We start from the raw sequence: 13,923 nt of genomic DNA on the forward strand, positions 1-13,923 counted from the left end.
TCAGTGCCTAAAATCTAGTGCTTGAACAGTTTTCTTGAAGAATAGTTCCCGTTGTCTCTTTAAACTTGGGTCATTCTTGATGGCACTTTGATTGGGAGTGAAATTGATACGGTTCGGGTCCTGTCTAGTTCTCATTCCTTAAGTTCTAATTCTTTTGCATTCCCTTTTATAAAAGTGGACTGCTGCGTGTACTCAGTAGGCATTCAGAACTGCTAATTGAATGGGAATTTAGCATTTACTTGTTCATTCATACGTTTTTTCAGCAGCCCTTTGCTGAAATCTTGTTTATGCCAAGCAGTGTGGTAGACACTAGAGTCCCAGAAAAAGGATATGACCCCTGTTCTCAGGGAGCATGTGGCATGATATGGGGAAGAGGGACAAGACAAATTGTTAAAAGGCACAGTGTTTAAAGTTTGGGACACAGAGGGAACACACAGGAGGTATCTTACCCAACGAGTGTAGTTGAGCCAAGACTTCTTTGAAAAGGACTGGCCAAGGGCCATGTGCTCTGCAGAAGCTCAGCAAGTACACAGAGCATGAATTGTTGGAGATTTATGGATGGTTAGATTGGCTGGGATATAAGCAATATGTAAGAAACTGACTACACTATATATAAGAATTAGCTCTCAGTGGTTCATAGAATCTAAATGTAAAAGTCTACAACTATAAACTTCCAGAAGAAAATACAGTAGAACGCTAGGGCTAGGCAAAGACTTATTAGACTCAACTTGGAAAGCACAGTCCGTAAAAGAAAAATTGATAAATTGGACTTTATCAGAATTTTAAAATTCTGTTCTTCAACACTATACAGAAAATGAAAAGAGAAGAAACAGCATGGAAAAACTGTTTACAAGGCATGTGCGTGATAAAGGACTTGTGTGCAGAATACATAAAGGACCCACAATACTTAAGCTGGGCAAAAGGTTTGAACAGACACTATACCAAATACATACAGGTATCAAATAAGTACCTAAAAAATTCTCAGTATCTTTAGTCATTGGGAAATCTAAATTAAAACTACATGAGCTGCCACTGAACATCTATTAGAATACGAAAAACTGAAAAGATTGACCATAGCAAATGTTGGTGAGGAAACGGAGGAACTGAAACCCTCACCACTGCTGGTGAGAATTAATGTGGTACAGTCACATGAGAAAACAGTTAGGTAATTTCTTACAGAGTTAAACATATGCTGCTCTATGATCCAGCCATTTCCTTGCTAGTTATTTACGCAGGAAAAATAGAAGCACATGTTCATAAAGGACAAATGTTTATAGCGGCTTTATTTGTAATACCCCAAAACTAGAAACAACTCAAATGCTCAACAACAGGAAAATGGATAAACACCTTGTGAATATCCATACAAGGGAATCTTAACTCCACAATAAAAAATAACCAACTAGGGCTGCGTACAGCATGAATGAGTCTCAAAGTAATTACATAAAAGAATAGATACTGTATATCGAATCCTAGAAAATGTAAACTGATAAATAGTGACAGAAAGACGAGAGGTAGCCATATAATGGGGTTCAGGGTTTACGGAAGAGGGAGGAACTGCAAAGGGCTACAAGGAACAAAGAAAACATTCAGGGTGGTGAATATTTTCATTATTTTGATCGTGGTGTTGGCTTCACAACTACATCCATATGTCAGAACTTATACATACTCAATATGTGCATTAAATAAATGTGTATCATTTAATGTGTATAAATAACGTATACACATTATAATTTGTGTATAAACATTTATAATTTCATTCACTTGCCTACTATGTATTATAATTACACATTTATATGCACATTTATAATTTAATGTGTATAAAGAACTTATATGTGCATTAAATAAATGTGTGTAATTTAATGTGTATGTCAATAAAGCTATTAGAGGCCAGGCATGGTGGCTCATGCCTGTAATCCCAGCACTTTGGGAGGCTGAGGCTGGCAGATCACGAGGTCAGGAGTTCAAGATCAGGCTGACCAACATGGTGAAACCCTGTCTCTATAAAAATACAAAAATTATCTGGGCGTGGTAGTGTGCTCCTATAGTCCCAGCTACTCAGGAGGCTGAGGCAGGAGAATCACTTGAACCCGGGAGGCGGAAGTTGCAGTGAGCCAAGATCACGCCATTGTACTCCAGCCTGGGTGATAGAGCAAGACTCTGTCTCAAAATAAATAAATAAAATAAAAAATAAAGTAAAGCTATTAGAAAAAGATAACTGGGGGAGAAAGAATTTAGAGTGATTAACTTTTGAGCTCTTTACTTCATTGAATATATTTTTTATATATATTCATCTATATATGAATATATATTCATATTTATTATATATATGACATTTTTTAAAGATATATATATGTATCTTCTAAACATATAATTACTCTTTTTAATTCATTTGGACTTTTCATCTAAACATCCTCTGTTTGCACAGTTCTGTTAGGTAAGATATGTCCCTACTACAAGAAATTTTGCAACTATCTAGTGAAGCACCAAACATCCTTAGCTGACTAGTGTATCAGACTTTTTAACTGAGAGACAGGGATGAATAAGGCAGGATGGGGTGCTGGGTAGGAGCTGGAAGAAGAGAGGACGTCAGGTTGGGTTTTGCAGGATACTAAAATTGTCTGGGAGCCCTGTCTGTGCGAGGAGCCTTTCCATCCAAACCCTCTGCATGAGCCACAGTCAGTATGTAGTTTGCACATGCCCACCTCCATGGTGGCACACAGCTGCTCACTTTTGGATAACAGTTTAGCCCAGTTTTCTGCAGACTAGAGTCCACTTAAAATGAGCAGGCTGTTGGCTGGGTGCGGTGTCTCATGCCTATAATCCCAGTACTTCGGGAGGCCGAGGCAGGTGGATCACCTGTGTCAGGAATTTGAGACCAGCCTGGCCAACATGGTGAAACCTCATTTCTACTAAAAATATGAAAATTAGCTGGGCATGGTGGCGGGTACCTGTAATCCCAGCTACTTGGGAGGCTGAGGTAGGAGAACCGATTGAACCTGGGAGGCAGAGGTTGCAGTGAGCTGAGATTGTGCCACTGCACTCCAGTCTGGGCAACAGTGGACTCCATCTCAAAAAATAAAAAAAATTTTTTTAATGAGGCTGCTCTGACAGGGTCAGGTTTATCCATGCACCAGCTCTTGCTCAGTACTTCACTTGCCTTCTCATCACCAAGTCTGCCCAGCCCAGATGTCACCTGGCTAGGAAGTACTAGGGGAGTACTTAGCATCTCCTTATGATAATCCTTCGTCATCAAACAGAGACAGTTACCCAAGATACAGTGTTTTCCTTTCATTCTATCTTTTGCGGGGAGGGGCCCCTCCGTGTATCCTATGAGGATCAGTTTCCTTCACGATGCTTCTCCCTTCCTCTCTAGTCCATTGCTTTCCACCCTTACACTGATCCTCCTGATGAACCTTTTTCTCCAGAGGAGTCTCTTTGGGGACCAGGGTACGCCTCCCATGCACATTGTCTTCTAACAGCTTGTGTTGACTCTTAACTAAGCTGGCTGATTTTATTACAACCAGCTCACACCTTGGTAGGAGTGATTTCTGTGGCCTTATATAACCATATATCTCATCACTCTTTATATTGTGTATTTAAGTACCACTCCTTTTTTAAAACTAAAAATCTAACAGCATTTATTCTCCAAAAGACCAACCAACTTGTTCATTTCCATTAAAAAAAAAAAAGTGTGACTAGCAAAAATGTTTTATGCCAGAAATAGTTTTAACCACACTGACAGCAACTAAAACCAAGAAAGACTAGGTGCAAAGTGGGGTGAGAGATGGTAAGCATTTGTTGGGTTTCTGATATGTTCCAGGCACCATGCTAGGCGCTTTATGAATGTGATCTGGCATATCTTCATCCACACACTTTTAGGAAGCTGTTAATGATGTCCATTTTGCACCATAACAAGGGAACGGAAGCTTGGAGAGGCTAGGCTCTGCCTGCACTTCCCCACAATCAGGAATTAACCAGGAGGACAGAGACTTGAGTTCAGGTTCATTTATGTTCAGACCTTGGCACCAGGCTATCCTACCTCCCCAGCCAGGGGATACATTACAATTAATTGACAGCTATTTCTCCACCTCCAGTTCATACCCAAGCAGTGCTCAGATTAAATGTGCAATAGGGGAAGAAATAGAAGCCACTTGATCTTTGCGTGTGTGTTGATTTACAGATCAAAGAAGACTACAGGAAGTTCAAATAACACCCTTGTTGCAGCGTTTCCCCCAAATTTCGCTAACCACGTTCTATCTGAATTTTGTAATGTGATGAGGTTCCTTACAGTTAATCAGAAGAAATTGTCTCTAAGACTCTGTATAAAAAGCATTCAAAGTCATTTATTTCTCAACACAGAGGTTCCCATGGATGAGCGCACCCATTCAAGTTGGGTTAGTTGGCTTCTGGTGAGTAGGAATTACTTTTTACATAATTAATTTCTTTTAAAAATATAAATACACAGTGTATGAAAAGTGAGTGGGTAATATGGGATACAAATTTTGAAACTGAGGCTATCTCAGAACGTCTGGAATATATGGCCCCAAATAATTAAATAGAAGTTAACTGTCTTTAGAGAAACCTACAACATCGGGGGCTATTTGTGTGATTCTTTTTTAAATTGCTATCTCTGTGACTTTTTTTTTCATTATTTTGGCAATCCTAGGTAATAAAACTTACACCAACAGGACATATTTTTGTTAGGCAACACAAAACATAATACTCTGAAGAAATAAGGGATTGTTATAAAAGTAAAATAGAAAAATAATCTGAAAAGTGAACAGTTTAAAATGGTCTGACTTTTTTTTGTATTTTTTTTTAAGTTTGGTGTTTGCTACACCCCTGTGTTGTGCCCTGTTTCCTCAGAAAAGGTATGTATTTGTTATTCAGAATAATCATGAGTTTTAATCCTGAAAACCAGTTGAAGGCACAGGTGCCATTATTCCATTTCACCAGCAGGGAAGTTGAGAGTCAAAAGATACTGAAGCCAGGGTCTCTAAAAGGAAGGGATAGAGGCAGAAATCAAACCCACATCTGTCTAATTTCAGATGTACCCTGTTCTTTTCTACCCCCTTCCATTAAATTTGAAAATGCTTGATTCTTTTGTAAGAATCAGACTAATTCTGGTACAAATTTGCTTTTATGAAAATTTGAAATATGGTCCAATCCATTGGCAAATGTGTCTGTAATACAGATAAGATAGGATGTAAGTTCCACCTCCAGGGACAGCGATTGTATGCACTTAGCTTAGGTGGTTGGTATATTTGCTTCCCTTCCTCCCACTTAATTTTTTGCCTTAAAAGCTTTCTTGTGCATGCATTTCATCACAAGCTGCCCTTGAATCCTGCCTTTGATGTGAGAACACGACTAACTGGCATGAAATCGGCACTTTCTACGTCTAGGTCTCTAGCCTGCTCTTGGTGTGACGCCAACACACAGGCAGTGGCATTTTGTTGTCTGTTGTTTTCTGTAAGTGTTACCAGGCCCCTTGCCTTGGTAATATCCTTTCCTTTGTGGACCAGTAGGTCCCAAACATGTGGTCTTTAATCCCCTAGCCTTGCAGAGTGGGTTTTGGATGAGGCGTTCTAGAGCTAATGCTGTCAGATCCCTCTGCCTGACAGAGAACTCCACCTTGTATCTGCTCTTCCACTCTGTCTCTGACCCTGCTGTTCTTTAATAGAAATTTAAGTCTCATGGACAGAAACTCTTCATCACCTTGGGGCCTACTGAGGAGCCCCCCTCGAAGAGGGCAGGACCTTCAGAACTTGCCCTGGAAGCCTGATTCAGATGAATTTCCTCATCTCTAAAGTGGAATAATGATACCTGTTTAATCATACAAACCCCAGCGTCTCAGGGCTCAACCTGAGAACGTTCATTTCTCTAGTATGTGGCTTATGAATACTGGCGGTCAGCGGCTGACCTTGACTCAGCAATTTAGACACTGAGCACATAAAATGCCGAGGGGTGTACCTGATACCAAGGAAACACCTAAGAAATGTCGCTGTAATTGTTTTCAGATTAAAGGATTTTAGATTTGAAAACCCACAGAGAAACTTTCTACTTTGGCCTTGATTTTGTTGGAGTGCTGCAAGAAAAAGATATAGTCTAACATTTATTTTTTATGGTTTATTTAAACTCTAGGTGTAGAAAAGAAAAGCTTTCTGTAACTATTAGTGTCCTTAAGTCAAGGCCCTCAGAAAGTGTGTGGTTTTACCTTTGGGAAACCAATGATCTTGTTTTACTCTATTTTAAAATAGCTGTTTTGCTGTTTATACACTGTTTATATGTTTGGCTTCTTCAGGTCTCTTGCTCCTCAGTTTCATAGAGTAGGATTAATAATACTCCTTGTCTCATAACACACTATCCTCATTGATCCAAGCATGACCCCGTTTTGCTTATTTTTATTTTATTTATACTAATAATGTAATGAATATCCATGAATTCAGTGCCCAGTGAGGCAGGAGAATCGCTTGAATCTAGGAGGTGGAGGTTGTGGTGAGCCGAGATCACACTCCAGACTGGGCAACAGAGCAAGACTGTCTCAAAGAAAAATAAAAACAAAAAAAAAGATAAAATATATATATATATGACCAGTAAGTTACAGTTTATAGGCTCCTCCCAACCTGTGTCCCTGCCTCCCCTGTAGATTTAACCACGATGCTGAATTTCATGCTCTTGTATTTTATATATGTGTGTGTGTCTTTAGTTTGTCTTCTTTGGAACTTTTTACACAAGAGTGTCACCCTATCATAAGATATATAGTCTTCTAGTACTTACTCTTTTTATTCGGTATCAGAACTAAGATTCATCTACACTAGTGCACGCACCTGTAGTCCATTCATCGTTATTCTTGTATGATAGTGCATTTTATGAATGCACCCCCGTTGCCCATCTCCCATGTGAACAAGTGATAATGAGAACATTCTTTATTAACATTTTTGAGAAGCAGCAAATGTGTTGCTTTGAGAGATAGTTATAGCTTTAAATGTTTATATTATGAAGAATAGCTGAAAATCAATATGCTAAATGTCCAACTTAAGTTTTAAAAAAAAAAGGACAAAAGGATAAACATCAGAAAAGAAGGAAGGAAGGAGATAAGATCAGAAATGAATAAAATAAAGAGTAGAGGATCAACGAAGCGAAAACTTGGCTCTTTGAAAATAGAAACAAAATAGACAATTGTCTGGTGAGATTAATTAAAACAAAAAGAAAAGCTGGGCACGGTGGTGCACACCTGTTAATCCCAGCACTTTGAGAGGCCAAAGCGGGCAGATCACGAACGAGGTCAAGAGATCGAGACCATCCTGGTCAACATGGCGAAACCCCGTCTCTACTAAAAATACAAAAAATTAGCTGGGCACAGTGGTGCGTGCCTGTAATCCCAGCTACTCAGGAGGCTGAGTCCAGAGAATCACTTGAACCCGGGAGGCAGAGATTGCAGTGAGCCGAGATTGTGCCACTGCACTCCAGCCTGGCAACAGAGAGAGACTCTGCCTCAAAAAAAAAAAAAAAAGGCACAAATAATATGAATGAAAAAGTGATGTAACTGTAGATTCAGCAGTGATTAAAAATAATATTATCAACATTATGTCGATAGATTTGAAAACAGGCAAAATAGACAAATTTCTGGAAAAAGTATTAGTAAAGCTGAAAAATTAGAAAGAATAGGCAAGACAGTCATTACGGAAGCTGAAGCAGCATTCAATCTTCCTCCTACAAAGCAAACACGAGAACCAGGTAGTTTTACAGGTAAGTTTTTCCCAACTGTCAAGAAACAGATTATTCCAATTTCAAACAAACTCTCCTAGAAGATAAAAAAGAGAATACTCCCCATCATCCACTAAGGTCTGAATAACTTTAATTTCAACATCAGACTTGGGCCTTTAAAGTACGTTAATAGTAATTACAGATACTTAGAGATCAATGGCAGCATAGCAGGGCTTTCGGATCAAGAAAGGTCTGACTTCAACACCTCAGTTGTACCTCAGGTTTTAGAGTTTTCATAAGGATTGAAATGCATAATGTCTGGCCCAGAAAATGAGCAGTAAGTCATAGCCGTTATCATTGCCATCATTAATCTCATCATCATCATTTAAAATTACTAAAAGGCCCACTACATAAAAAATAGTCATCTTGGAATGTTTTTCCTACCCTTTTTCTATATTTGTAATTTTTTAAATTTGCTTTGCACATTTTTAATATAAACTTATATTCTGACTTTTTTAACCTTACAGTCTATCACATGTCAACTATATTAAATGTCAATTTTTTAATCATTTTTTAGAGACAGGATCACACTCTGTTGCTCAGGCTGGAGTGCAGTGGCACAGTCATAGCTCACTACAGCCTTGAACTCCTGGGCTCAAGCAGTCCTCCTGCCTCAGCCTCCTGAGTAGCTGGGGCCACAGGCATACACCACCATACCTGTCTTATTTTTTATTTTTATAGATACAAAATTTGGGTCTCACTATGTTGCCCAAGCTGGTCTCAAACTCCTGGCCTCAGGAAATCCTCCTGCTTCAACCTCACAAAGCTCTGAGATGACAAGTGTGAGCCACTCCACCCAGCCCCAAATAATTTTCTTAAAACTAATTACATATCAAAATATTAGCAGTTTTTCTGGTAGTGGGTATTCTGGACAGTTTTTCTTTATGCTTTTAATGAGTATGCATTTCTCTTAAAGAATAAGCTTTAATATATATAAACCCATAATACCTTCAAATACATTTTTAAGCACTTAAAGACTAACAGTAGTTATCTCTCAGTGGGACTATAAATGTTTTGGGTTTTTTTTTTTTGTACATTTTAGTATTTTCTAAAAATTTTTTAATAAGCCTGTATTACACAGTAAACAAAAGCACATTAATGTAGGCAAACTTTTAGTGTTATACATTTCACTGACTGAGTATCTTTTTTATCAATGGTGGGCATTGCAAATGATGGATACTGTTTTTCTTGGGAAGTGGCATGGCCACAAATGGTTTTCCTAACACCAGCAAAGTCTCAGAATGTCATCACCATACACTCTTGCCAGCAATAAGAGATTTCAGCTTTTAAAAATATGAGAGGTAAAAAGGGTTGGGTGTTGGGTTCTTAAGATGAATTTCTTTCATTATGAGTGACAGTTTTCTGAAAGGAACATGATCTCATTTTCTAGCTGCATGAAGCATTTCTGGAACAAGACCCACTATACCAGTCCTGGGCTCTCCACACCTGCGTCTTCTTCCTGCTCTTTCTAGGTTCTGATTCTCACCTCTGCCTATGTAATAACCTGTCATTTCTCCCTTATCCCAGTTCCATGTCTGTGACAAGCTTGGAGGCCAAGTTGCAAGCTAAGATCCAAGAGAGCCATCCTGAATTGCGACGTGTGTACTTTAATAAGGGATTGTAAAGGAGGGAAAGAAACCTCTGCAGCTCATTCTGCCATTGCAAAGCTGGTGTAGCCATGCTGGTGAGAAAAATCCTATTCAACCTGGGTTCTCCCAGTTAAAAAAACCTTTCAAAGACCCACATTAGCCTTTTAGAATAAAGCTGCTACTTTAACAGAGCACTTGGTGTGGGCCAAGCGTCTGACACCTGTTGACTCCCTTACATTGAATCATGTTAAGATTTATAGAAATACCTTCCTATAGCTTTTATAGTCATTGTTTTTCAAAGACAATATCCCAGCCCTCACCCAAGGTTTTAAAAAAGTACTGGTAGACACGGAATAGGTGCCCAGTACATAGTCAGTAAATGTTCTGATGATTATCAATCAGTGAAAACAGAATCTGTTTAAAATACTGTGTTTTCATCTCACTTCCATTGCAAATCAATGAGAGATCTCAACAGTGAACTGGGAAAATACAAAAGCTCTGGGCTAACCTGTAAAAACCGGCCCCGAAATATTAAAGGCAGTTCGCTTCTAGTTTGGGGACTGTGCTGGCCCAATGTCGATGATGAAGTTTTTGGATTTGTAGGGTAAAAGCTCCTTCACACCCCTTCCAAAAGTCAGTTATGGACCAATGCAACATGCCTCCCCTGCTGGATAATTATATACATTCAGATTGTGAGTAGATTTCCTTGGTAGACTTTAATTTATTGTTTTATATTCTTATAAAGATGTTAATCTTACCTTGCAGTTATTGACTTTATATTCAATTATTTACATCAAATAACTGAAATGTACAAATGTCAAGTTTTGGAAGTATATTCAATACCAATGCTGTATGAGTGGGCTGAATGTAGTTTGTTGTTTTTCTTTCTATAAGAAGTGAGACCACAGTTCCAGTTACCTACCTGTCTTTTCTTGCCATTCTTATAGATCTCTGACTTTCAGAAAGATACAGTGATAATGTGTGTATGAATCAGTCACAGTGAATTTTACTTGAATATTGTATGTTACATTCCACCTCATTTGAAAATAATGAAACCATGTACCACTGTTTACATCATTTGTAGTGATTCCACAGATAATATATTTAATAGAGCAGATTATGTTTCAAGTCTGTAGATGTTTAACATCATATACAGTCGACACTCTGTATCCATGAGCTGCACCTCTGTGAATTCAACCAAGTTTGGACGGAAAATATTTTTTAAAAAGATACAAAATATATGTAACAATGAAAAATAATACAGATTTAAAAACCAATACAGTATAACAACTATTGACATAGTGCTTACATTGTATTAGGTGTTACAAGTAATCTAGAGATGACTTAAAGTATGCAGGAGGATGTGCCTAGGTTATATGCAGATACTGCACCATTTTATATCAGGAACTTGAGCATCCGCTGATATTAGTATCGGAGAGCGGTCCTGAAACGACTCACCCACGGATATTGAGGGGCGACGTTTCATGAAGTGATGAAGTGTAGATCATTGTATTCAGAGATTGTAAGTGAAAACAATATAAAAACTATTTAGTTTTGACAGATTTTTTTTCTGACAATGTGACCAGATTGAATTTCCTCATAAAGAAAAAATGGCGTGCCTTGTGTCTGTGTTTCTCTTTCTCTGAAAGGATTAATAGATCTGAAGCTTTGGGCCACTCGGAGCCTCCTCGATGCTGCCAGAATCTTCTCATTTAGATTTTCTGTCTTAAACGATTTGAAGCAAAATGGCTTCCCTGTAACATTCTGGCCTCAGACAGATTCTGTTGTCCTTGATGTGTCTCTTTAAAAAGTGGTAAAAGCCTGAAATTCAGGGCAGATCTCCATGAGAGGCTGAAGGGGCTCTTTTCCTAAGAAGCTAAGGCACTTGCTGCCTGCCTGTGTGTCCCGCTCCTCTCGGAGTCCTCCCTGCCTGGTAATCTGTAGCTCCATTTCAGAATGTTAACCTCCAGCGAAGAGCTAATGACTGGTTAGAAGACTGACAACTAACCAAACTTTAACACACTGCAGTTATGTGTGTTAAAGGTTATAAAAGGGATGGCTGGCCTCGGTGGCCTACGCCTGTAATTCCAGCACTTTGGGAGGCTGAGGCGGGTGAATCACCTGAGGTCGGGAGTTCGAGACCAGCCTCACCAACATAGAGAAACCCCATCTCTACTAAAAATACAAAAAATTAGCCAGCCATGGTGGTGCATGCCTGTAATTCCAGCTACTCAGGAGACTGAGGCAGGAGAATCGCTTGAACCCGGGAGGCAGAGGTTGCAGTGAGCCGAGACTGTGCCATTGCACACCAGCCTAGGTGACAAGAGTGAAACTCTGTCTCAAAAATAAAAAGGTTTTAAAATAAAAGGGATGGTGGACATGGAGCTGCATCTTTTTAAACATTGGTTTTTGATGCTTCAGACTCTTAATGCTTTTATATAAAGCTATCAACTGTATATGTTGATCATGGTTTATGACAAAGAACAAATAAACCAAGATTGGCAAACCTTGCCAATCTTGTGGAAATACCTTTTCTGGAGGAAAAAATCCACATGAAGTGCAATAAAGCTAAGTAGTTATTAATATTTCTATTAACATGATATAAAGGATTATGATTGTAAGTGTTTACTGACTGGCAGTTTTTATTTCAGTATTAGCACAGTGTCTTGCCAGTGTTGAGGGCCATGTATTATTTCAGTTCAACTGGATGAAATGTTAAATAAACTCAGAATGAAAATAAATTCTCTCTTTTATTTGTACATAAAGGATAAAGCAGTTTGTGTGTTACAGTTGATGGTGCTTTTCATCCAAACTTAATACCTGCAGTACCATCAGCAACTCCTAATGAAAAGATATTTTTGTATTATCCCTTTACCAGGAAATCTATTTCCATTTTGGGCTACCAGTCTTCCACCTTTTTGAGCCTCATATACATAGAGGTACACCCACTCCCCTAACTCTACAACAGTGTGATTCCAGGAATATTAATTACGGGTGTGAGGGATGGATTTCAGCTTTAGACCCTGATAACCAACACCACTGCACATGACAGTGATATAAAAGTGCTTTTATATTATTGATCTGATTCTAACCTGGAACTGGCATTTATCATAGTTAACAGAGAAAGTCTAAATGAACCTAAGATTGCGGAGTGCCTTAATAAAAGACTTACTACAGAACTGAGCATTTTAACTTCCTTGGCCATGTTTCTGCATTTGTTTTGCTACTGTAACTCTGTTGTCACTAAAATTATTTAAATAAGAGTGTGAGTCTAGAACTCAGACAGAGCCAGGTCCAATATTCATTGCACCCGTTTATAAAAGATATGCATTTGGGCCAATGACATTCTCTGTGACCTTCAGTTTTGTGTTTTTTGTTTTGACTGTTTGGAGAAATCACTGAATCGTAGAGTTGTTATAAAGATTAAATGAGCTAATCCCTGCATAGCAGTTACAATATTGCCTGGCACTTAGTAAACATTCCTCTTGTATATTTGCTCTAGAGACAGTGGGTGTGCATTCGAAATGCCAGTATATCATTGCTAAAGGTAAGATTTTAGAACCCTGTCAACTTTGCCAGAGGTAGCCCACAACTTAACTAAAAATATGAGATTAAAATGGTCAAGTGGAGACTTTAAATCCATCCCTTTAAAATGTCCAACAAATGGCCGGGCACGGTGGCTCACACCTGTAATCCCAACACTTTGAGAGGCCGAGGAGGCAGAACACAAGGTCAAGAGATCGAGACCATCCTGGCCAACATAGTGAAACCCCGTCTCTACTAAAAATACAAAAATTAGCTGGGTGTGGTGGCGTGCACCTATAGTCCCAGCCTCTCAGGAGGCTGAGGCAGGAGAATCACTTGAATCCGGGAGAAGGAGGTTGCAGTGAGCCAAGATTGCACCACTGCACTCCAGCCTGGCGACAGAGCCAGGCTCCATCTCAAAAAAAAAAAAAGTCCAACAATTAAGGTTTTACATAAATGAGAAAGAATTTGGAAGAGTCTCCACTCACAAATGAAAAAGCGGGCTTGCATTAGTGAAGAGTGCATGTTCCATGCTGCTCCTGGTGACTTGAAAGCCAGATCTGACAGTCACACCTACAGCCTTGTCCAAAAATGTAGACAACTGGAATATGCTAATAAAATTTTTTTTTCTGTGTATTCAGAGTTTTACTAAAAGCTGCAGGAAAATAAGATTACATTTGGTGGGATGATAATAAGGCATCACTTAAACCTTAAATAATCAAAGTGTGGTCCTCAGACCAGAAATATCCAAGCTTGTTAGAAATGCAGATTCTTGGGCCAGACCCCAGAGCTGCTGAGCCAGGATCTGACATACCAAGAGCCCCGGTGATCCTTGTACACATCACAGCGTGCGAAGTTCTGGCTAAAGCCGCATGCCTGGTGTTCCCAGGGGTCAGTGAGCTTCATTGGGTCAATTTGAGGACACCTTGTGATTTTCTACGAATTTGAGTACTTGCCCCCTCACCAGATTCCAAGAAGCCATGGGAAGGTGAAGGGGTCATCGTTGACATACTTGGGGGCACAGTAACAAGCTTACGAAGGC

General features: G+C 39.1%; 1 protein-coding gene across 1 annotated transcript in view; it reads left to right on the top strand.

Annotated features, from left to right (window-relative positions):
* The window catches only part of SFXN1 (sideroflexin 1), a 47,977-nt gene extending 37,002 nt beyond the window's left edge, over window positions 1-10,975 (top strand). The window contains exons 9-11 of the mRNA XM_012466336.2: window positions 4,360-4,409; window positions 4,824-4,871; window positions 9,295-10,975. Of these exons, the coding sequence (XP_012321759.1) occupies window positions 4,360-4,409; window positions 4,824-4,871; window positions 9,295-9,391 (195 nt within the window). The 3' untranslated portion in view covers window positions 9,392-10,975. The remainder of the gene's footprint in view (window positions 1-4,359; window positions 4,410-4,823; window positions 4,872-9,294) is intronic.
* The last annotated feature ends 2,948 nt before the right edge of the window (window positions 10,976-13,923 follow it).

The sequence above is a fragment of the Aotus nancymaae genome, unplaced genomic scaffold (genome assembly GCF_030222135.1).
Source record: "Aotus nancymaae isolate 86718 unplaced genomic scaffold, 86718_ANA_hifiasm-v0.15.2.pri h1tg000015l_1, whole genome shotgun sequence".
Lineage (NCBI taxonomy): Eukaryota > Metazoa > Chordata > Mammalia > Primates > Aotidae > Aotus > Aotus nancymaae.